At 38.6% G+C, this 25,163-nt stretch overlaps 1 protein-coding gene across 3 annotated transcripts in view; it reads left to right on the top strand.

Annotated features, from left to right (window-relative positions):
- The window catches only part of GALNT7 (polypeptide N-acetylgalactosaminyltransferase 7), a 71,777-nt gene extending 47,150 nt beyond the window's left edge, over window positions 1-24,627 (top strand). For 2 of the 3 annotated variants that reach the window (XM_048303648.1, XM_048303650.1), the window contains exons 4-12: window positions 5,298-5,428; window positions 5,664-5,743; window positions 7,934-8,116; window positions 11,663-11,780; window positions 13,654-13,776; window positions 15,840-16,058; window positions 18,197-18,295; window positions 19,555-19,683; window positions 22,388-24,627. In XM_048303648.1, coding sequence (XP_048159605.1) covers window positions 5,298-5,428; window positions 5,664-5,743; window positions 7,934-8,116; window positions 11,663-11,780; window positions 13,654-13,776; window positions 15,840-16,058; window positions 18,197-18,295; window positions 19,555-19,683; window positions 22,388-22,525 — 1,220 coding nt within the window. In that variant the 3' untranslated portion in view covers window positions 22,526-24,627. Of the gene's footprint in view, window positions 1-5,297; window positions 5,429-5,663; window positions 5,744-7,593; window positions 7,777-7,933; window positions 8,117-11,662; window positions 11,781-13,653; window positions 13,777-15,839; window positions 16,059-18,196; window positions 18,296-19,554; window positions 19,684-22,387 lie in introns of all 3 variants that reach the window. The other variant, XM_048303649.1, reaches the window with a different exon arrangement.
- Window positions 24,628-25,163: the final 536 nt, after the last annotated feature.

Raw genomic sequence — 25,163 nt, 5'->3', positions numbered from 1 at the left:
TCAACATAATTCCAAATATTTTCTTTTTCCTTTAAAACTTACATTCTGATCTTGGTTTGTGGGCAGGATGCATGTACTTGTATTTGTGATTCTTACAAGCATACACTGGGGGTTTTTGCCTTTCGTGGTGGTATCGTCAGTGTTAATGCAGTACAAGGCTGAATACAGAGAGGAACTGAAAGTGGTATCCTAGGGATATAAGTTGATTGAGACGGAGGAAATCGGACTGATTTTAAACTTTACACAAATTTCAAAATAGTGTATCAAAGTTGCATGTTTGTAAGATTTTGTTGCAGCATAGTTCTTGAATAGAAGTTGACAGAGAAAAAGAGTAGACAGATAAATAAAAACATCGTTTTGATTGTGTGGGAAGACAGTCTCTTCTAGACAATGTTGATCATGGCTTTCAGCACAGGCAAGTTTGGTCAACAGCACAGGATACCCTCATCTTTGTTTTCGTAATAGCTGAGTTGTGTAGTGGCACAGAAAACAGATGACTGTTCTGAAACTCTCCTTTTTATTAAGTGATCTGGGCCTCACCCAGCTCCAGTCTCATGGTAGTTATTTTCCATGGGTATATTCACTACAAATTTTAAAATGAACTCATCACATAGTTGAGGTTGCCTTTTTTAAGTCACTGTAAAAATAGTTATTGTATGTGATTTTTTGCATCATACCTGTAGATAGGTAGATATCATTTTCAGTTTGTTTTAACAGGAGAGGGAAAGTTACCTATATTATAAACTGGACTGGTTTTGGCTTAGTCTAATAAAGATACTGAATGCTAAATTATAGTCTTCTGTATCCTTTAACAGCTGTTGAGAATTTGGCTTAGATATACACACATGCTATAAACCAAAAATATCTTCTCTCCTAAGGGATATAATTTTAATAATTCAGTCAGCAGACATATGCTGTGTTTTTGCTTTTCAGCTAGGCTCATAGCTTTCCTTCAGAGCTGTTCAAGGATTGACTTAGCTGTATAAAGTAACTGTGACACTGATTGTGTCTAGAAAACTTCCCAGATTTTTTACTAATGATAGGTCTCAATACTTGGGTTTCACATGACTTGCAGCTCACTCTGTGCCATGTATATGTAGTTCATGGAATGAGTTTGTCTGGCATAACAACTTGTACTAGTTTTCCAATATATGACATTTCTTAAACAAAAGCAGTATTTTTAAAGATTTTTTTTTTTAAATACGAAACTTTTGTACTTTCTGCTCATAAATGAATGATTAGCAGACGCAGCTAGCCTGGACCCAAGATCCAGCAGACCCTTGCCTCTATATCTCTCACACTTTAATTTCCCAGATAACTTTCTTAGATCAGAAAATTCAATAAAGAAAGCTCGAGGTGCAGTTTTCTCAGGTATGAGTGACTGGTGACAAGCATGGACTGGAATTGCTCTGAACACCTTGCTGCAATTGCACTAGTTCACTATAATAATTCTTCAAACTGCTTTAGGCTATTACTTGGTAAATATAATTAACTTAATTTCAATAATTCAAATTATGTTCTAGATGAAAAATGGCCAAGAGAGCAGGATCTTGCTCTACTTCTTTCTCCCCAGAGAGAAGGATGAACTAGTATGGGCTGCAAAGCATGCCAAGCTGCCTGAAGAATTCTCCAGTTGTTAGGAGAGATGCAAAATACAAACACTCTTGATCACAGCAGAGCTGCTGGTAGCTTTTTGCATTTTCAAGAAGAAGAGCCATGCTGACAGCACAGATACAGGATTTTCTTCTTCCCCACCTACTTTCAGGCTGCACACGTCATATCTGCCTTTCCACCTAGCAAAGACCACCTTACACTCTTGTAGCCCAGTGCTGAGTGACACATGTGCTGGACTGGGTAGATGTTTGCACATGCTCAATGTGACCATCCTTATTTCTTAGCTGCCACCCTCTCAAGTGATATGAAATTAAAATGGAGCACAGCAGTTGAAAACACTTCTAAAGGCTGACTCCTAAAAAGCCCTGCCTGTCCTTATGAGAAATCCTCTTTCATCAGGAGGGAGTTACAGCTTCATAGAAGCTTATATATGTTATGTCTTACAGGGAGGAACAGTTGCAATGCTTGGAAAATGTCCTTTTTATTATAATTCTTAGCATAAAGTCAGGTGGGAGCCATCTTTTTGCTGGATGACAATCTTTCCTTAATCTCTTCTGCGAACAGCAGGGTTCGACTGTGGAGAACTGTGCAGAGATATGAGCTGAATTCTACTCTGGCGTTTTTTTCTTTGTCAGAGCACAAAGGGAACAGTAACAAGAAGATTGCCAAGCTAATTGAATGATTCTATCTCCATTTTCTATGGAGACCTCTGTATTAATTCATGTTAGAGTACAAGAAACGTTGCAGCAATTTCTACCAGAGTGTCAATGAGGCCAGGCTGTTAAAAACAGGGTTTCTTTTCCCCTGTTTTTTTCTGTATTCTCAATAGAAGCAGTTTATTCTTCTGTGAGTGCTAGCTGTGTGAAGAAAACAGCTGTTCTAGAAGGGCAGTGAGAATTCATAAAACTGTTTTTTCTAAAGCTTCCTACAATTACAGTTGAGTGTATAGGTCTCCAACACTTGTTACGTATTTGGGCACCAGCTTGCTTGTTTTCTGAAGCATAGAGGCCAAAATCAGCTGGGACTTCTTTTGTAGCCTGTGCACCTGTAAAGGGTGGCTGTGAAGTAAAAATACCAGTGTTCCTGGTAGCATTTAATGGCTTTGTCTACCTTTTGTGTTTACTTGTATGTTCTTTATTGTTACCTGTTACTGATGCAGCATCCCATGAGACAAGGGGAAGTAATGAGCATAGGCAGATAGCAGTATTTTTATTAACCTGTGTAATGGTGCTTGCCATGGGGAAACTGAGGCGTTAATCAGTGCTTGTGTTAGAGCTGAGAGCCCCACCTTAATAGTATTACAGTACAGGGTACTCAGAGGCAGGAGGCAGCTGCTCTAGGAAGATACCTCTGATACCACTTTTCTAGTCCTCAAACTGATGTCCATGAGTTGAAGGGGGAAAAAAACCTGCTTTCCTCCTCTTCCCCCCTTGTAATCTGCAGTGCCTAAGATCGCTGGGAGAAACCATGTGTTTTTAAAAGACACTGATTCATGCTTTAATCATGCACTCAGACCTGAGAGAGGAACTCAAACAAGGGAAGGCCAGATTGTGATTATAATATTTTGAGAGGTAAAATATACATTTCTGAACAAAAACCAGATTGCTGTAAGGCTGTTGACAGATGTCATAAATACACATTCTAGGTGAACAAAATTTAATGCTGGCCAAACAGTATTTTTATCTGTAAAAGTATCAGGATTTTGTACACTACTGTCATGCAGGCTTTGTAATATGGGAAGGAGGAAAATTTCAGCTTTCCTGTGGGAAATAGCACTTGCTGCTAACCCTGGCATGGTTTCAGATAATGGACTGCAAAGTCCTGACACTGGTACTGTAGAAAAGCTTTACACAATCAATATGACAGGTTTTTACAGCTCCCTGTGAGCCTTACATAGTTGAACATTTGATAACTAAAACATTTGGCCTCATAGGCAGGAGAGCTGGAAATAACTTCAGGTTTTAAATCTTTAAAACATTCCTGACAGTCCTTCTGTAACACATACTTGGAATTTGCAGCATAAATAATGGTGTGGTATAAAGATTCTCTTAGTACCACTTCGGTATGACCTCAAAATTCTGTTGATTTTATCCTATAAAAATTTATATCACAGCTATCATATCATATATTCTCTATTTATTACATGGCATATTCTTCTATACAGCATATATGATAAAATTGTTCTTTCTCTAGTTTGACATTTGTATGTCCTTGAAGTTTTCCTAATGCACAAGGATGTACAAAAGAAATTGTAAATGTGTATGGGAAAGGAGAATGCATAAAACTTGGTTGAGAAAACTTTTTCTTTTATAAAGGTGGAGAGGAAGGATAATATGAGTATCAAGAGATAGTGATTTCAAAAGATTGTTTCTTTGGTAGAATTGCTGAATTTTCGATATTGGAAACTTCACTTCCAAGAAACACCATTTCCTTTTCAATTACATGTAGCTTTTGTTCAAACTATTTTTTTAATACTGCTGACAAGGATATAAAACATATGGAAACATAAGTTGCAGAAGTCTCCAGACTTCATCATTTTCATTCAGGTTGCAGAAAACGTTTCTGCTGAAGTAACCTAATGGGATGTTGCTGCTGAAAGGGACATCCTTCTGCTTCTACCTCTACATGTCCCCCCTCCTGTTAGATCAGCACAGGCATGGCATCTATCAGCCCCTCGGAGCTGGTGCAAAGCAAACCAGTGCATGGATGCCTCAGCTGTAGATTAGGTGGCTTATTTTGGTTCCTGACAGAGAGAAACTGAAGCTGTGGGCAATTCTTTTGAGCCTTTGAGTATAAAAATAGATTTTTAACAAACACCAGTAGCTAAATCAGCGTAGCCACAAACAGCAGGCGCCTGATTACCAGCCCTTCTGCCTTCATGAGTTTTCTCAACAGAATCATCTGGGCAAAAATGTTAAGCAGCACTAGAATTCTTTTCTCAAATTGTGTGGTAGGAATGTGGTTTCCAGAGAAGTTTGGCAAAGACAAATACAAATCTGCAAATACAAATCTGAAACCATTTAAGCATAGCTCATCTTGATTCTTGTGCGGTGACTCGTCCCTTTACTGATAGAAGTCCCTTTGGCTAAAGGTTTGTTGTCTCCTCAGTATGATGCACTGCTGGCCCTCCAATTATTCTCATTAATTTCATTAGAAGATTATCATAGGACCTCCACAAGAGGGAACAGGTCTAGATGAAGGAGGGCAATAATTTGAGCATGGTAAGATTCTGCCTCAGGTTTCCAGATTATTAATAGACTGACAGAAAATTTTGTGAGGCAGAAAGTGAGTCAAGGGAAATGTTTAACTGAAAAGTGGTGCCTTCAGCTGTACGTCTGACATCATCTGATGAGGAAAGACTTTGTGCTGAAGTACAAACTTCTCTGGCTGCTTGGAATACAGATGAAAACCTAAAAGCCATGTGATAGGTTGAAGTGACTGGGAGCTGTACACCCAGCTCCCTGTGGTGTGGCCAACCACTGCAGCTGCCTTTTCTTCAGATGTGCCAGACACAAACCTGTGCCATGAGGTCAGTGGTCTTGATCTCCTCAGTTTTAATGTTTGTGAGTGGTTGAATTAAAGGTTCTTGTAAATTTCTGTAGATATTTTTGGGGTTATATTAAGAGTACAAAACACTTTGTTATTAGACCTCAACGAATTTTTTTTTCTTTGTTATCTGATAGCACACTTACAAGAGAGGCTGGATGACTATATTAAGCAGTGGAATGGTCTTGTAAAGGTATTTCGAAATGAGAGGAGAGAAGGTTTAATCCAAGCTAGAAGCATTGGAGCCCAGAAGGCTAAACTTGGACAGGTAGGAGCCAGTTCACACACAAGTCTGTCTCTCTTTCTTTTTTGGGGGAAAAGGTTGTGGTGGTTTCAATAGACATGTGGGAATTATTGATACTGTTTTAAGAAGAGATTAATTTTACTAATTTAGTCTTCATTTTCTTGTTTAAAATATGAATGTATCTCAATGTAAATAAGATTATTTAAATCATGCTGTTGTATACAGAAATATAAGTTCCTTTTTTTTTTTTCTTTCAAAGGTTTTGGTTTACCTTGATGCCCATTGTGAAGTGGGAATTAATTGGTATGCGCCACTTATAGCTCCTATATCTAAGGACAGGTAATGTTCCCCTGTTATTTCCAGTGTCTGGCCTTTTAGGAAGAAAAGGTCACAGTAACAATCTTCACTTTTCAAACTACAGTCAGTATGTTTTATATCTATATCAAACTATATCAATATTTTTTGCATGATGATTATTTTATTTCCCAGCATAGAAGATACATAATGAGGAAGGAATATAGTCAGGCAAATTAATCTCCAGATAGTTTATTTTAGTAGGCATACTGAATATTTTGTCTAATGTAGATTATAAATAACTCATCTTTCACAATGATCTGAGGCACCAATATAGAAATGTTCCATTCTAGCTGAATAAGGAGCATGAATGAACAAAACAATTTTTAAAACTGTGGCTTTTGGTAGAGAAAAAGCAGCAATAAATGTTTTGATTTAATGGGAGTTTAAAGCCCCTGTGATCTCAAGAGTTTGTAACTTTCTCATCTTTGGTCTTGATATATGGTCTTATTTGTTTCCTCTGAAGTGCTTTGGAGCGTTGTCTGTAGCAAAGCGAGGCCAGGCTTGAGCCTGTCTCTGCCACAAGCCCAGGCACTTGCTAGGGGTCTGTGGTGGAAGTGTCTGCACTGTGAGGGGGGATCTGCCAGAGGTGACAGAGGAGAGAGATCCCCGGGGGTTTCATTTCTTCCAGCTGTTGAAATGCTGTTGTTGCTGTGCACTACGGCACTCTTAGCTTGTGGGGTCAGTGATATGTGTGTTTAGGAAACCATGTGCATGTTTAAACTCTTTAATCCCATAAAATAGCTGCTTAATCCTAAAAACTATTTGTTAACCTGCCATGCTACCAGAATTCCCTTGAAGAATTGGGTTTTGTGTGTTTTAAAGGCTGTAACTCAATCAATTCTCTATTTGGGCCAGGATACTAGAGAGAAGATGGAAATGCTTGTGTGCTCCCATTGAGTATGTATTACTGTTTTACACAAGAAAGACTGGTGAGAACAGGGAGCTTTAGGGGCATCCTCCAGCACTGCCCATAAAGGTGAAGGCTGCAGGAGGACCAGAGATGCTGAGGCACACAGTGCCAGCAGACAGTGCTTGGCAGCCTCTGTCCATGCCCTGGTGCCCACGGTGCAGCCTGCTGCTGCTTCTGCCTCAAAGAACAGCATAGTGTTAACATTTCTCTTCCCCCACCTTCTCTATCTCTTGAGGCTTCATTTAAAAAGGTGGAAGTGCCCCAGCCTGGGTCACTGGGAAACTCATTGGAAAAATGTGGAGAGAAAAGCAAGATAATGTTTTTACCTTGGTGAATATTGTGCATGATAGATCACAGTGAGGAGTGTATTGCAAACCAAACAGGAAGAATTCTACTGAAGACTGCTTCTAGGAAAGCACTAGTAATGTTTGTTTATCCTTAGAGGTTGGGTTTTCAGGGCATTTGAATAGGACAGTATAATGGAAATCTGTGTTAACACTAGTAAAAGCTAAGAGTTTATCTTACTTGTTGACAGCTAAGATCTGATACGAATAGAAATTACAGGAAATAATAATACTGTGAGAACCCTGGCCCTCTGAGGGCTCCTCTGTTGCCTCCAGCAGTGCTTTATTAGAAGACCAATGTCAAGAAGTCCACATAAAGGAAAATGTACTGATAAACAAATTGATATATTAGCATCTCAGACCTAATTTTTCTGTTTTCAGAACATCTTAAAGCAATGTAAAGAAAAGACCATCTCTTTTTTCTTCTAATGAGGCTTCATTTTTTAATAGTATGTTTACAACTGACTTTTTATATACACTGCTCTATAAACTTAATTAATGGTGTAAATTTCAGATTAGAGAGATTACTCTTCTGAAATTGTATTTTGCTCTTTCTTTCCCTTCTATAAATGTTTCAGAACTACATGTACTGTACCTCTAATAGATTACATAGATGGGAATGATTATTCCATTGAGCCACAACAAGGTGGGGATGAAGATGGTTTTGCCAGAGGGGCCTGGGACTGGAGTTTGCTATGGAAACGAATTCCGTTAAGCCACAAGGAAAAGTCCAAACGAAAACATAAAACTGAGCCTTATCGGTAAAGAGAGCTGTTTACATACTGTGAATCCTAACGAATAATTTTCTAAACGCTGTCATTTTTCCCTCCCCCCCTCTCTCCCCATGAACCACGGCCGGTGCACGTGTGCCACGCGGGCCCTTGCCCATACCCGCACCTGCCGCGCGCCGCCCCGCAGAACCACATGCACTGTGCCGCTTATAGATGTCATAGATGGCAACACTTTTAAGATTGTGCCACAAGGGGGTGGTGACGAAGATGGGTTTGCTAGAGGAGCGTGGGATTGGAGTATGCTATGGAAGAGGGTTCCCTTGACCAAGAGAGAGAAGGAAAGCAGAAAGACAAAAACTGAACCGTATCGGTAATCACTAAATCACTTACCCCTTTCTTTTTTTTTCTGAAGTCAATATTGATCCACTAAAACTTGCATGTACTTCTAGCCTGAACACCTTCACGTTTCTAACTACACTACTGCTTTGTTTAGTCCGACCTGTTTGCCACAACTGACTATTTGCTCAAAATATCTTTGCTACCTTGTGTTGCCTCTCCATTCCTGTTCTTGTATGGTTAATAGGGTGCACATTAGAATGACTGGGTTCTGTTTGGCAAAATAAAATATTGTATAACTTTGTTGCCAGGGAAAACTTTAATTAGCTATGGTAGTTTTTTAAAGTACTGTTGGAAACAACAGTGCTTGTTTAACCATTTGGTTTGAAATAATGAGCATGCTGTAAGTATTTATAAGAGACAGTAATGCATAAAATCTGTAGCCTGATGTCATGGCCTGATGCATGCATACAGCTGGAGGATTATGCATGTGTATCAAAAAAATCCCTTTTGTCATATTTCTCCCACTTGCTTCACAATGGATCACACCTGACAAAGAAGCATACTGTTTAAAAATCTTGGCTAGATATTTTCTAAGCATTTTAATATAATACACAAAAAAAAAAAAGATTGAAGAAAGATAAAAACAGCACCTTTTATTGTGGGAAAACTCCAATAATTTTCACAGAGTTTCTGCCTTTTCATTATGCTTTTTAGTGGGGTATGTTTTCTTCCCAGAAAACAAAAACTGCCTAGAAACCCTAGCTTAGAAACTAGGGTTTCTGGATGGCTTTTCAAGACTGGGAGACTGTGGTTCTGCTGGTTTTTATTACTTTCCCCTTCACACTTAACTAATCATGTTACTACATTTGAAAGCAATCTTCACATCTTCAGAATCTAATGTCTTCTATTGCTTGTATATATGATTTAAACATTGTAAGAACTGATGCTGGTAATTCCCTATCCCCACCCATGATTGTTCTTTGCTAAAATGGCAACACATGCAAGCAAGTTATGAAGCTTTGATCTTTATGTATACAGTTTAAAGAATAGCATTTTCTGATGAGGCTGTCCACATTGGAACTTTAATATTCACTTAGAGGGGGATAAACTATTTCAAACATTGCTGTAGTGTTCTGTGTTTACCATCCAAACAGGTCTTAAAATCGTTTAAACTCTTCCCAGAAACACAGAACACATGTTCTCAGAATGTTTTAAAAGATTACTTTATTTTTAATAATACCTTCGGAGTTACAATGCTTCCTTTAAAAAGAGACATGCCCTGCATCTGTTTGTGTCCAGGCTGTGTGCATTTTCTTGCAGCAATACCAAGGCAAGTAAGACCAAGTAAAAGTCTTGCTGAAACCATAGCCAGGATTGCTTAGTTTAAAAAGAAAACAAAAAGATCTTCAACAGTTTAAAGCACAGAGACAAAGTTTTTGTAACGTGGGAATTGCCCCAGGACTGAATCCTTCCTTCAATAAGAGTGCTTACCTCTTGGTATCCTATAAAGTAAACTACTGAGCTTATGTGGGTTTTACTGTGTTCTTTAACACACTTGGCAGCATGTTGGAGGCCAAGACTGAAACTTCAGTATCTGAGGCTTCTACACTTGCCAAGTCTTTATGGTGTTGAGGAAAACCAAAAGTGCAGGAAAGCCACAGGACTGTGCTATGTGAAGTGCTTCCCCTGTGTCTTCTGGCTTCTTAACCTTTGAACCCTCGGGATAAAAAAGCAGCATTGGAGGAAAATACAGTAGGCAGCAAGTAGAAAGGGACATGTGGCAGTACCTTGGCATGTGATCACCTAATTTGGACAGCAACCAAACTGATAATTAATTATGCTTAGAGTCAGTGGCTGCGTTTCTGTTGCCCAGCCTCTGCTACGCAGAAAGGGATATATGTTGAACCGTACAGGTTACTTTTTCTTAAGCAGTTCTACAGATGTTTATCTAATAGACTGAATAGTGCTAGAAATGACCCATCTCAATAATGTGGTGATGCAGGAGTATTTCACTTGTGTCTTAATTGGCTCACCAGGGTTATCTCTTGGATCCTCCTTTCAGTGCTGCAGATCATCTGAAGTCAGAAAGAATTCACTTTTTCCTTACAATTTCTTTTTTAAATTGTCAACTTAGTAAGGACTCCAGAGTGTATCCATTAAGGTTTTAGTATATTTATTGATACTTTGATGAAAAATCCTTGCTATATGCACTGGAAATGGCTTAATGTATCTATCTTTCTATTTCAGTGTGAGCAAGCTACCAAAGAATTTTAGTTAGAATCGTTCTGCAAAAATGCTCTGTCGTGCTTTAACCCCAGCCCGCAGCCAAGCACCATGCAGCTGCTTGCTTGTGCCCCCACCAGTTGGATTGGAGAGAAAATCAGAAGGGTAAAAAGCTGGAAAACTCAGGAGTTGAGATAAAGACATTTTAATCAGAAAAGCAAAAGCCACACACACAGACAAAGCAAAACAAGGAATGAATTCACTGCTTCCCACAGGCAGGCAGGTGTTCAGCCATCTCCAGGAGAGCAGGGCCCCATCACATGTAATGGTGACTTGGGAAGACAAACGCCATCATTCCAAACATTCCCCCTTCTTCCCCAAACTTTCATGTATTGAGCATGATGCCATATGATCTGGAATATCCCTTTGGTCAGTTTGGGTCCTGGCTATGTCCCCTCCCGTGCACCCCCAGTCTCCTCCCCAGCATGGCAGCATGAAAGGGAGAAAAGGCCTGGGCTCTGTGTTAGCCCTGCTCAGCAATAACAGAAACATCTCTGTATTGTCAGCCCTGTGTTCAGCACAAATCCAAAACACAGCCCCATACCAGCCACTGGGAAGAAAATTAACTCCACCCTGGCCAAAACCAGCACACGCTCTAATCCAATCCACAGCATCTTTTTGACATATTAAAACTTGCTAATTGAATCATGTCATATGGGAAGGGATTTACAAAGTCATTAAAACAAAAAGGGTAAAAAAGAATACTAAACCAAAATGGAAACCTTGTACTACTTTATCTAGGCCCTCTTTAAAATTTTACTGAGTATAATGTAAAGTGTCTCCTATGTCAATAGTCTAAAAAGAGCTAGAAGATTAGAAAGCTGGAAAAAGTCTGTTCCTTGTTTAATAGACAATATGTTTCAATGTGGCAGCTCCTCAGAACATAAACGTGTTTGCAGTTTCATGTTATCTCAAATACTAGAACAACTTTTAAGAGAGAAACATCTCACCACACTGATTCTCATCTTGTTCTTTATTGTTTTAACAGAAGGATGTTGACTGGCTGAATGGAAAATTCGGGCCCAGATTTTCTATCATCAAATTCATTAATTAAATAAATTAATTATAGAAGAAAACCCACAACATAACAAAAACTGTGACTTCACTAAAAATTATATAGATGCCACTTCAGAAAATTGCTGCAAGCTGATGACAAAGCTTTATGATTTTTCAGTGTATTGCTATTTACCTGATCTTTACTGTATGTTAACAGAATTGCTTTCTTAGCTAATGCTTTCTCTGAGTGCTGTTGTATCCCTTTGGCAGAATGAGTTACACTGTCTTCCTCTTTCAGGTCGCCTGCAATGGCTGGTGGATTGTTTGCCATTGAACGTGATTTCTTCTTTGAACTGGGTCTCTATGATCCAGGGCTTCAAATCTGGGGTGGTGAAAATTTTGAAATTTCCTACAAGGTAACACCAATATTTGAAAACTAATATAATTTCATAGATTTTTTTTTTCCTGTAAATACCTCTGTTTGGAGTTTAGACCTCTTCCCCATGGAGCCCAGGTGAGAGATGACGTGACAGAAATGTGTCTCCCCAGTGTTTCCTTGTGGCCTTTGGGACAGAAGTGTTCAGGGAGGTGGCTTCGTGCTGAGACACAAATGATGCATAATCTAGATTTTGTAAATGGTTTGGGATTGCACCCCTGACTGCCCAAATATCTAGTATGAAACCAGACCGGCAGATTTGATGGGAGGAAATGGAAGGTTCTCATAGTGATATAGAAAAATGTTGTTTCTAATGAAAGCAATGATAGAGAACAAGTAGTCTTCAGTTTATGCATGTGTGCTTGGAAAGTATATAATGGTGCAACAAAAAGTAATCTGCTTCCTCCCTGCCATTTTTATGAGTGAAAAATTATATACTTTTCAGAATTTCAAGAACTTCTTTACAAGAGAAGTCTTCATAATTGAAATACTAACTGCATAATTCATAATCACTGAGGAGGACTTTATTTTCACTGCTAGGCATGTGCATGCTCTTCAGTTTTCAGGAAACTAAGATGATCATCATTGGCTTATTGTAGCTTCAGTATTTGTAATGCCACAAGTGGCAGACAGCAGGAATTGGTCCCAATTAACAGACAAAAGTGAAGATGTCTAATATCCTCAGCAGCAATCTGTGAAATCGTAGCTGGATTTTACAAAAAGTACATTCAGAGCTCCCTTAGTTACTCTTGCCCTTCATGAGTTAGAGGAAAGCTCTGAGTGCACTTGCTCAGCTGGAAATCCATATGCAAAGGGTAGTTGTTGAGGATGTTACGCACACGGGGCCTTTATCCATGTAATTCTCCATCTTAGATCAAAATCAGGATTGAAATTACTTACAGTAGTTCTGTAACTGAAATGCTTGTTGTGTAGAGACCTACAAACTGGTTCCATGTAGGTCACAACCAATCTTCAGAAGAACTAAACATTTATCAGCCTTGCTTGCTGACTCCTAGATAGCAAATAAAATTAATGCCTTGCATATCTGAGGAGGGTTTTTTGATTAAACTTAACAAAATTAATATCACGATGCAATAAGGAAAATAATATATTCTGCCCATCTTTCCTTATACTGTAAATCATATTTTTAATCTGGAATTTGGACTAATTTGAAACATTCCCAAAGTTAGCCTAAATTTGGATTTGATGCTACCATTAAATTTCTCCAAACTATGAGCAACTAAATTCTGATTTAATATGTTTTCTTTTCCCCGTTAAGGAATTATCCAAAGATATGTGGGAGGGAGGGAATTTCGGAATGGTAATATATTTTACCCTTTTTTTTATTTTCGGCTACTATAGTCAAATAAATATCTGTTTCTACTTCGAGCAATGGGTTACCTAAGACATCCTTATCTCCTACTAATCTTTATTAAGAAAAACCTAAATGCGAATGGGCATGTAGCCAAAACCCATCTTCGTGATGGCATGTGAACTACTTTAATAAAATCAAAATATCATTAATTCTGTCATAATAAAAATTACCCAGATTTTGTGCACTCGTTCTTTACTGTTGTTGTAAAATAGTGATGGAATGAGATGCCCAACTTTTTAAAAAGCTTCTTAAAAAATTATTTTAGTTGAGTAACTTCCTGGCTGAGTTGAAGGTGTATTCAGTATACCTTTAATTTCAAAGACCTATTTTCTTTATGCTTACATCTGAAGCAAAAAATACGTAAATATATGATAGTCAGTAAGGTACGAAATGTAGCTGACATTTCTTCCATAATTTATTATGTCTGTCTTAAATTTCTGTGCATATATATTAATAATGCCTTTGTTCTAACTTGTAGATCTGGCAGTGTGGGGGAAAACTGCTTTTTGTTCCCTGTTCTCGTGTTGGACACATCTATCGTCTCCAGGGCTGGCAAGGAAATCCACCCCCTGTGTACGTTGGGTCTTCTCCTACACTAAAGGTACAGTTTTGAAGCAACCTTGAAGGTGGTTTTTGATTTCAGATAAGAACAGTTTTAGATAAATTTGTTTAAATTATCAGTAACAATTTAGAGGGGACTTCATCCAAAGCTATTTAGGATCTACAGCTCAGCTGATCATCCCCACAGGAGAGAAATCTTTGTGCTAATCCCACTGTTATTAAGAGAAGAGAATCCTGAAACCCATCTTCTGGCTCTAAAGCATTAAATCTAAAGCCTTAGATCATACCCCACTATCTTTGAGGTACAAGTCCATTTCCTGTTACTTAATGTCAGCACCTCAAGTCTTTGCTGCACTGTGCCCAAGTAAGTATGAACAACTCTAGTTACTATAGCACGGTCCTGCAGATGAACATCATGGGCTTGAAATCCCCCTTAATCTTGATGAAGATGGGCATGATCCTAGGCCAAGTTAGTGAATTCTGTAATCTAGCATCTCTCACACTTTTGTGTCTGCATTTTTTAGTTAAGGAGTAGTAAATGACACCTGGGAAGATGGCATGCTCTGCACTACATCATAAGGGTTGGTAACTCCTCAGATACACTGCAGGTTCTAGAAGTGTTACTCAAGCCCCAAGATTAAAATTAGACATCAGTTCCAGAAAAGAAATGAGCCAGCTCTCTATAAGAGAGAATTTAAATCAAGAAAAACTGGTTTGTATCAGGTTCATCTACCAGCAGGAAGAGAGACAACCCTCCTACTAGGTTTTTCTATTGCCCAGTGTAAGCTTTCTCTTGTGCCCTGTTTTGGCATTGGTAGATCCCGTTCCTAAAGACCCAGCTCTTTGTAAATTCCAATCCCAGAGCAATCTTCCTAGACATCACAATCTATGACAATGACTACCTGTAGGGTTATAGAGTATAGCTTGGGCCAAGCTAGCAGTTAGTTCCAAAGGCAATGTCCCAGCCTAGCTGAGTGGTAAAACACTAACCTGGCATACGCACCCCACACCCCCCAAAAAAAAAAGTCACTTATTAGTAACATGAATTGATTAACATTTTGATGAAACAAGGACTAGGACCAGTACAAGGGAGCCCAGGGGGACATATCTGGGAATAGAGACAGAGCAGTGTGCAACAGGATAGCAAATGTTAGGTGTATTGCTCAGTGCAGGCAAGATGCTTGTTTGCCTCGTCTGAAATGGTAAAAACCATTTCAGTCTTCTGAAAAGCTGATCAAAAATATTTACTGCATATCTTAGCACCTTACATGAGTCTTCTGGTCTGCTTACTGAAGGCAAAAGAACACTGCTGAGTGTTCTTAAATATTAAGTTGCTTGTCTGTACAAGCCAGGATATAGAAATAGGTTTTTCCTCTCTTCAGGCACCCTCCTATCCTCACAGTAGATGTCATTTTTTTATAGCTTTGTTCAATTTATGCTGGATGTGGATTAAAGTAAAAGTCACAATAATTTGTGCCTTTAGTCAGATTTGTTAAGATTGTTACACCACCAGGTCGTTAACACTGGAAGAATGGGACAAAGTGAGGTGTGCATCTAGATGTGTACAGGTAATACAGAGATAAGAGCCATGGAAGAGAATGAGAGGAAAGATGTGAGGGAGAGGCTTGTTACCAAGTGAGATATCCAGTTTTCCCCCTTCTCCAAATAGCTGACCCATTTAAGACTGGTTTTTTTCCCTGTTAGTGGACCAATGCATATCATTCTCTGCATTAAAAAACTGTAGAAGGTGAATAGAAACCATGAATCACCATTCTGGTAGCAACAAATGAATGCAACATTTTATTGCACCCATAACTGAAAAGACTTTATTTTCAAATAAGTCTCTAACCTTAGAAAAGACTTTGCACTCTCATTAAGCAGCCCAGTTTAATTTGCTGGCTTCAGTCCTAAACTGTCATTTGAAAATAATATTCACATGTCTTGTATAGTCTAGTGATAGTGAAAATAATTAGTGCTATATAGTAGTCGCATGCTGTCACTTTTTAAGAGGATAAATCCTTAAATTTCTGTTACTAACAAGGAGTTGCTTCTGGCCTGTTTATGTGTGCTTTGAGGTGGCAGCAGTGTTTTTATTCTTCACAGAACTATGTCAGAGTTATAGAAGTGTGGTGGGACGAATACAAAGATTACTTCTATGCCAGCCGGCCAGAGACAAAGGCACTACCCTATGGAGATATATCCGAGCTGAAAAAATTCCGTGAAGATCACAACTGCAAAAGTTTTAAGTGGTTTATGGAAGAAATAGCATATGATATAACTTCATATTATCCCTTACCACCCAAAAACGTGGACTGGGGAGAGGTAGGTACAGCACATAACTCCTATGTATTTTAGGAGCTTTTTTTAAAAAATTGTGAATTCAAAAGGAAGCAATTATTACTTGACATGTGGCTATTTGATTACTTCTATACTAAATGACATGATACTAACCGGAGAGCTATAATGATATAACCCCGGGAAAAAAATTGTATCTAACTTTTGACTTTTTAAATTAGTTCCACAGGTCCTTGAAGGATTATTTATCTAGCCCTGTCCAAAGCACTTTTTTCCATAATTGGAATTTAGGTTTTCTCGAAAGAAAAAAGTATGTATCCTGCCTGTAGGAGTATTGGTGAAGATTAACAGGTGAAAATATCAAGTGAAGGCCTAGAGAAGAGATCCCAAAATCTGGGTGGAGAACATTCTGCCTGCGTTTGCTAGACTGGGATGTACTCATATATGCCCAGCCTCAGTGAATCCCTTATTTGTGTGTAATAATTTGATATGATTCTGTAACCATCGTTTCCAGCATTAGTGCATATAAGTATGACTTCACTAAAATAAGAATGTGGTTACAAATGTGGCACTTTGAGTGGTTGACAGAGAGAGTTGGCATATCACAGATGAGTGCAGGACACCTCACTGAACTCTGCCTGTCTCCTTCTGGCATTTAGCCCACACCATGGACAGCACTTACTGCAGGTCTCCTGCCTGCGTTCAGATTTTTTTTCCCCCCTCTGTGATTGGTTCCAGCCTTGCCCTTGTCTCTCCTATTAATTTCACTTTTTCAGATTGTTGAGGCAAAATCAGAAAATCTTATTGCTAGCTGAGGAGAACTCCTGTGTCCCACCCAATTTAGCAACCTTCTTTCCCAAGATGCGATGGATATAATCTGTGGCTTTGTAACTTTAAAAGTGCATTAGAAAATACAGATCTATGCTGTCTCCTATCACCAAGAAAGTGTCATCTCTTAATTTCTTAGGAAAATTAGTGATACAGAGCATGTTCACGGTGAAAGGGGGTACATATAATCATTTATCTGAGGGACCAGGTGAACAATGCCACCTTGATTTCTCACCTAAAAGCTAGCACAAAGCATCAGCTACTATATGAGCCTTAGACCTCCTCTGGAATCTACATAAAGGGTTTGGCAGGTACACTATATATTACTATTCACCAAGGTGAAAGCGTCTGAAGAGCATAAAATAATACTGGCAACCTTGCAGGAAATCATCCACGATAAAAGCAAGTGGGTCTGGTGAAGCAACAGGAAATTTCTAAGTTCGGAGACTTCCCTGAAGTTTTCTTCAACTCTTCTTCACAGGCTGCTAGTTATCTTACATCTGAGAAATCTTGTTCCCCCTCCCCCCATTTGTAGCACCACACTGATTGTGTTGCCAAACTATAGGGTATAAAAGTACGGGGTTTGTCTTCCCTAACACTCCCTGGAAGAGTCTAAGCTTAGTGCTCCAGACTTTATATACCATTACAAAGAGGAAAGAGGCTCTGGCAAAGAAAATAAGTCTGGAAAAAATGTTATTTGTGTCATAAAGTCTTTGTAAAGCTGCTTGTTGGCTCTTCTGAGAAGGGAGTGAGATAATCAGCCCTTGAGACATACTTTATGACAGGGCTTCTGTTCTTTATCCCTGTGCCTGTGTCTGCCCCTCATCAATTTTTTTTTTTTTTCTGTGTAATTGCTGCTGCAGAAGGTCCATCTGAGCAGCTGGGTCAGTGGGCTGTGCCTGGCTGTGGGTAATTACTGCTGTGCATAACTTCTCTGCAGCTCATTTCTCTTCATCCACAAGATGAGAGCAACTTAGCTGAGCTCCTGAGCTTGTTTGTGAAGATCTGGGAGATGGAACATGCTCTGATAGGAGATTGAATAAATTAAAATACTTGAAAGTCCTATATTTTGCTGTTATTAATTTGGAATTGAGCTTTGCAACTCTAGCTTTATGAGCATACTCTGACTCATGGAAGAGCCTGCAAATTAGCATGGGGAGGTTGAAGCTCCATCTCCCGGAACAGATAACATCAGTATTTAAATTTCATACACAGGTTTGTCTAATCTCTCTGTCAGATACCTGTTTCTGGTTTGAGAGATAAGTGAGAATTTTCTGAGCTCCTTAGCACTTATTTTTCCCTTGAGACTAACTTAGAGTGCATAACCTGTTTTCCAGATTAGAGGCTTTGAAACCTCTTACTGCATCGACAGCATGGGGCACACCAACGGTGGCTTTGTTGAGCTTGGGCCGTGCCACAGAATGGGAGGAAATCAGGTAAGGAGCTTGGAGGCAAGCCTGAAGGAGGATTCCTTGCTACAGATTGATAACAGGCAGGTTTTCTGTTCAGCCTGTACATGAAGTCACCTAGGTGCCAGCTACAATGGTGGGAAATTAGGGTTTTCCGTAAGCATACTGACATCGCTAAAGTACAGCAGTCTGAAAATACCATATCAAACATAAATGGTATGGAATGAAATGCAAATTCATAATCTGTTCTTCAGAGAAACAGGTACATGAAGAAGCAAGAGTATCACTGCCTTAGAATAACTTCAGCTCTCAGCATTGCTCCTGATTCACCACTTACCTTTACTTAATAATTAATCCTTACTCACTTTGAATCAATTATTTCACAAAGTTGTTTTGCTCTAAGTATAAAACACTTTCATGCAGTAACTCATCTCCCACCACATGAGAGAAGAAATTGAACAGAAGTTTGTCTCTGCTTCATTTACAAATTAGATGTATTAGATGGTTGCAATCCAGGCTTTTATTGCGTTTGACCTGTATCTTCACAAACCTACCCACTCTACCACACAAACATGCTGTTTTGTCTTTGTAGCTTCTTTTCTGGTTGGGAATTTTTTCAGAATTTAAAGTCCTTATTTAAGCCAATGTAAACTTAAATCAGGCAGTCATTGCAACTGTAAAATTACATGTAGGATGATGTTTTCTGAAATCCTATGTGCATTAGCTCTTAGTAGCCCCTGGAGATGTCTCTTTTGTTCTGATATTTAATGAAAAGGTTACCTAAACTACTTTTTCTGCACACGATACACAAAAAACCCTGTAGCAATTATTCTGTAAGAAGTAGCTAGGATAATCTTTTGGTATCTGGATGCATTAGACTGATTTCCTCCATGGATAAAATGCCAAAGTTTTAGTGTCTTCACATGAAATTACTATCCAGGACCAAAGACTTGCTATCAGACTTTTATAAAGATAATGGATTGTTCAGCCATCAAATCATACAAAGGTTTGTAATCAAACACTTTCAGAAGTCTCCTGAATCCCTTGGCCATTTTTTGTCTTTCTGGTGAAGTTTCTTAATCTTCTAAGTCCTACAGGAAAGTTATCCATGAAATTTAGTATTGTGATAGTAATTGTGTTATGCAAAATAAAGAACCCTCCTGAAAGACAGGTGTAATAAAACCAGAAAATGTTTTGAATGTTGCAGTTTTGTTGTATTTTCAGTGCTTCTAAAATGCTCATTGAGTCAACTGTTATAAAAATGTTTGGGGTTTTTTTTCTGTTAGCTTTTCCGAATCAATGAAGCCAATCAACTCATGCAGTACGATCAGTGCTTAACTAAAGGATCAGATGGATCCAAAATTATGATTACCCACTGTAATCAGAATGAATACAAGGAGTGGCAGTTCTTCAAGGTATGCAACAGATATATGGAAGAAAATAGATTTTTAGATTTCATACTGGTTTTTTGCACCTTTTAAAAATTGTTTTGTGTATATCTGAAATTAAAGATCTATGACAAGGTTAACTGAATCTAGTAGAGTAAATTGCTAATGGCAGATTCTCAGAAATACATGCTTGCTAGAAAAACTTCCTCTAGTGAAGGATGCTTCTGTGTAGCAGTTCTAGTTGCTGTTTTCTGTAGCAAAATCTTTAAGAAAAATCCCATGAGGCTACATATGTTGCCACAGGTATGTTACGAGTTAGCACTTGTCTCAGAGGAAGCAGAGAGCATGTCCACTACCAGTGACAGAGTTTATAAAATCTTTTAGTGCCATCACCCTCTCTGCTTGTATGCTCTGCATCAAGAAAGTTTCTTTATCTCGTATATGCTGTGAGAAGATGGCTTAAATGCTGGAGTGCATTTAGAAGCTAGGGTCAGTATTAGGTCTAATTTTGGGCAGTCTAAATTGAAGTGTTTCTCTGTTTAAAGACAGAAGATATTTTTAAGCCTACATAGAGTCAGGTAAAAGTAAGATTACTCTGCCTCTCTGTGTTGTCTTTGTCTTCTTCAGTATTTCATTTCCTGTTCATTAGCCATTTTCTGATAACAATAACATGCTCTGTTCTTAATCCTGGGTGTGGTGCTGTTATAATGCTATTGCAAAATCTGTAAATTTTTAATAAGGACTTGGCTGATATACATGTGAGGGCTGCTGCAGTGTATTTAGTCATTACATCTGTAAGTCCTCTATTCATAGAAGTTTTGCGTTACTTTAAAAAATGTCTGAGTTTCTATTTCTGTTTGTCTCCTAAAAAAGTGAGACTGAATAGTCTAGGGGTGATGTTATCCTTGGATATAGCCACACATAACTTGGTTCTACATCTAAAAAACTATTCTGTGTCAATTTTTATTCAGCCTATCTAGCACATTGCATATTTATTAATTCATTTGCTGGTTATCTGGATTCTTTGTTGTTTGTCTGAAATATGCAGGCACAGTTGAGTGCAGTGAAATCTGGTTGTTATCCTTTAAGCCACTCCACATTTTCTGGTGTTTGCATAGAGCTAGGAAATAACAGGTACCATAACACCATTTTCACCCAGCTCAGCTTCCTTGTTCTGGATAGACAGACGAATTTCTTTAAACCTGAAATGTAAAAATCAATAAGCAGTGGCAGATAAGTGCCAACTTCAGCTTTAATATTGGAATAATACATAGCAGTTTTTAACTCTCCAGCCATTCTAGTGTGTCCCAGCATGTTACTTGGCTTCTCTCTAAGAACTTCATTTATGCAAGATCTATTTCCTCTACACTAGTACCAGTTGTGTAATTGTTTGCTTATTACCTCAAGTTATAAGGAAGCCCAGTAAGCACAGTCGGGGCTGTAGAACAAAACACTGACTGGTTTCTAGAAGGGAAAAAAAGGGAGGGTGAGAATGAAAGGACCACCAAGGGTGTGTAGAAATTGGGCACACTGCTGTGCAGTACAGAGGGTATAACTGTTTCCCCTAATGATGAAGGTGTAAGGAATGAAACACGTATGGACTGCTGAAAAATGTTGTGGCCTTGTGTAAATTAAGGCTGCTAGGAGATTTTATCTGTTTGGTCAGTTGGTCGTCTCTGCAACAAACAGTGTGCCAGTTTGGTGAGTGTAACGTGCTGCTTGAGCACTGAGCAGTAGCAGGGCCTCAGTGCCTGTAAGCAAACGTTGAGAACAGGGCTGCTGGTGGTCTGCCTGTTGCTTTTGTTTAGACATCCATTTTTCTCTCCAACTAGAGGACCTCCATATCTGGCCACACAGCAGGAGCCAGGTATTGATCTGAACCAACATTTGGCTGTGCACATGTGTGTGGGGGTGATGGAGAAGGTCCCGTGCTGAGGGTATCTGTGCGCACGGGGCAGGGCTGCAGAGCCCCAGCCCAGCCACAGTGCCATGGGCTTGCTTCTGCTCCCTTCCCCTCCACACTGGATCCAATCAGTCAGTGAATCAGGGCTGCATCTGGCACACAGGGTCAGCAAGCAGGACGGGAGCCACAGGCCAAATGCAGGAGACTTGAGCATGGGAGCTTTCTGGGTTTGGAAGGAGCCAGATGTGCAAGCGTCAGCCTGAGTGTGCCTGACAGAATAGGTTTGCACTTTTTTAGGCAGCCTCCTGTTGCTCCAGAAGCCAGACTTAACTCTCATATTCTTTATTCTTCCTTCTTCCAGCCAAACAGGGAGCCAAGTTAGTACTTTTTTACCCCTCTGTGGTTAATGTTGGTGTTGTGCAGCTGCTTTCTGTGAGGGCTTACTGGAGGAGAATCTGCCCAGCGAAGTCCTCATAGAGCTGTCCTCAAGAGTTAATCTTTTAGTTTGGTTACAGGATGCATGAAAAGGCTTAGAAGCATTTTAGATAGAGCTTTGCTAATTTTCTTAGCAGTTTGTTGCCTACAAGAAATGGGAGGCATCTCAAGGGGATCTACAAGAACCAAAGATTTCATATGAAGGCTGCAAAGTGCTAGGTTTAACAAATAGTAAAATGAGTATAGAAACAATCGGTTCTGGGACGCTGAAACCTGGTTTTTTAAAATAGCTATATTGTAGATGTAAAGAAAATGTTAAAAAAAAACCCAAACAAACAAAAATAAACTCAACACAAAAACCCAACACATTTTCCTGGTGGTTTTGTCTTTCAGAATCTGCACAGATTTACTCACATTCCGTCAGGGAAGTGCTTGGATCGCTCCGAAGTCCTCCATCAAATTTTCATTTCAGAGTGTGACTCCAGTAAAACAACACAAAAATGGGAAATGAACAACATCCTTAGTGTGTAGACAGACAAAACCTACCTACTGACGCATTCATTTGTGCAGGACTGGAAATAGCCTGAAAACTGCTGCAGTTATTAACTTTGTACAGCTGTTAGCCTCCTGGCTTGGATGAAGGACATAGAGGAACTGTGATTATTACAATAACATTATCATCCGCAGTTAATGTTTACAGAACTGCTTTACCTTAAACTCTGTAGATGTTTACATCTTTTTGTTTCAAGATGTTGGTAAATTAATGTGCTGTTAGCTATGGTTCGTGGGAACATAGTTAAAAGCGTTGTCGTCTTCTTTGGGATTACACTCAGGGGTCTGAAGGCAGTTTTTTTACACACACTTGAAAAGGTTGGAGTAACCAGATTTTCATAGAACTTGGTGATTATCAACCTGTTGTATATTTTTATTTAATTTTACATCTTACTAAGCACTGCCACAGGTTATTAGCCAGGGTGGCCTTCTCTCACAGTCATGCTGCTTTTTTGGAAGATGAATTTCAACATATTTAGTGCCTCTTTCATTTCTCTCTTTCACAAGGAAAGCATTTGTTGGAAATTTACAGTGGGTTGTTCTGAGCTGTCACCAGGGGTAGGGACCAACTGTACCACCCTATGTAATTACTGTGTTAACAAAGACAAATTTCTATTGCCAGTTTGGCTGCTCTACTTCGACTGAATGCTTGGTACAGTGGAAGGAAGACTGTCGAGGTTAGTGCTAATGAGGTACAATTTGATGGAGATAAGCACCCTCAGAAATCCAGTTAATTTATAAGCACTAACTTGCTTATTTAAACCATGCCTTATATAAAAATAATTAAAATAAACAACAACAAAAAAGCTGCACTATTATGTAAAACTTGGAAAGAATCAAATACTTCATCTATATTGCAATTTTGAATGGAAATCACTTAGTTTTAATCAAAACTAAAACTTTTAATTAGGAAAAAACATCCAGCTTCCTAACACATCTGTGTAATTTGTCACAAGGACATCTGTCAGCCAGTTTGGATGTCAGATTTAGATTCAAAAGGAGAAATGGAAATCCTGAAACCACACTTGTTCCTACTAATTTTCGTCTTATTTCTGTCATTTGCAACTTCTCCAGTGGGATTACAAACACAAAAAACCAACTGCTTGGTGCTATAGTGTACAGAGTAGAATGTGAAGAAGTTGTTTCTAAAAATGTTCTGGAAAGGAGTTGGTGCAAACTCCCTTAGGAATATAAATATTTACTCTGAATGAATAGAGAGATGGAGGGAAAACGACTTATCCTCACTTCCTTTGTCCAGATTTTGTGACTTAAATGTTGACATCAGTGTACTGATTTAATAACAGTTATCCCTATAACATGTCACACAATTAGGTATGACTAAGTACTTCCCTGAAGTCTAGAATAGCATTGCATGCAGCTCCCATTGATGTTAACATGGGTTATGTATCATAGTTGGTGACAGAGTTTGATCTTTATAGGGCTGTCTGCACTGATCTATTAGTTTGGCATCTTTCCTAGTTTCTTTACACTTCTCATCTATCCTTTCAGAGCTATGAAAAACAGAAAATAAAGGAGGGAGAAACTGGAAAAAAAAAAAAAGAAAAAGAAGGTTTTGTGCCGGTACTTGTTCCTTGTGTGTGCGAAAACTGACTCCATTTGTGTGTTGGGTAGATTAATTTAATCATACAACTATGCATAAGAGAAAGAATGGTGGCACATCAACTGTGCGGGTGTGCGTTTGAAATGGGTATTATGTGCAATTCATTGAAAGCTGATGCTGTGTGTGGATATGAATCTGTATGTGAGACTGAAACCTTACAAAACATGAGATCATAAGAAGCTGTTGCTGTAATGACTTTTTCCTACTATAGCCAGCTTGGAAAAAAATAATTCCCATATTCTTGCTTTGTAAGTTGATGATAATATCACTATGCATTTCTACATATTTTATAAATTTGATTTATGCAGATTTTGATACACTGTATGTTTCTGTAGAAATTGTATAAATCTTTAAAAAATTTATTAGGGATAAATCTGGGAAACCTATGTATATCTTACTCATGGGTTGCTTGTTTTTTAGGTGAAGTAAATAAAATATTTGAATTTTTTGTTTTACTATACTTTTACAGAGTAAAAATGGATTATTATCTTTATAGAAACCCCTTATCTCAAAATCTAGACAACTTCAATGTTACAAACTTACAAATATTAAAAGTGGTTTATTTTAGGTTTTATCTAGGTACCTTTTGCTGCATTTGTGGGGACTCAGGTTTTTTTCCAGTGAAATAAAAAATTTAATTCCCACTGAGAACTGTCACATGGACATATTTGGATTTTTGTATCACCTGCCCTGATATAATTAGGTAGATTTAATATGCTCATAGAAAATGAACTTGAGAGTAGAACCAAAGGTCAGGACTAGTTTGTAGTGTTTTTACTGTACCTTATCTCAATTCATTTGTTTCCACCAAGAAACATGTTTCAATCAAACTTTATTTTTTCCTGAGGAGGTTCCTTAGCAAAGGAGTATGTAATTAAATCAGGGCATGAAAGACACAAGTTCTAATAGCAAACTTTAGTGCTGAAATCTGCTGGGCTTTTTTTACAAATGGAATTCTTGCTTCCCAGTGATATCTGTCAGTGCATTTTTGTGTAT

This window comes from Corvus hawaiiensis, chromosome 5 (assembly GCF_020740725.1).
Source record: "Corvus hawaiiensis isolate bCorHaw1 chromosome 5, bCorHaw1.pri.cur, whole genome shotgun sequence".
In the NCBI taxonomy this organism is placed as follows: domain Eukaryota; kingdom Metazoa; phylum Chordata; class Aves; order Passeriformes; family Corvidae; genus Corvus; species Corvus hawaiiensis.
This window is presented reverse-complemented; position numbering and strand designations above follow the sequence as displayed.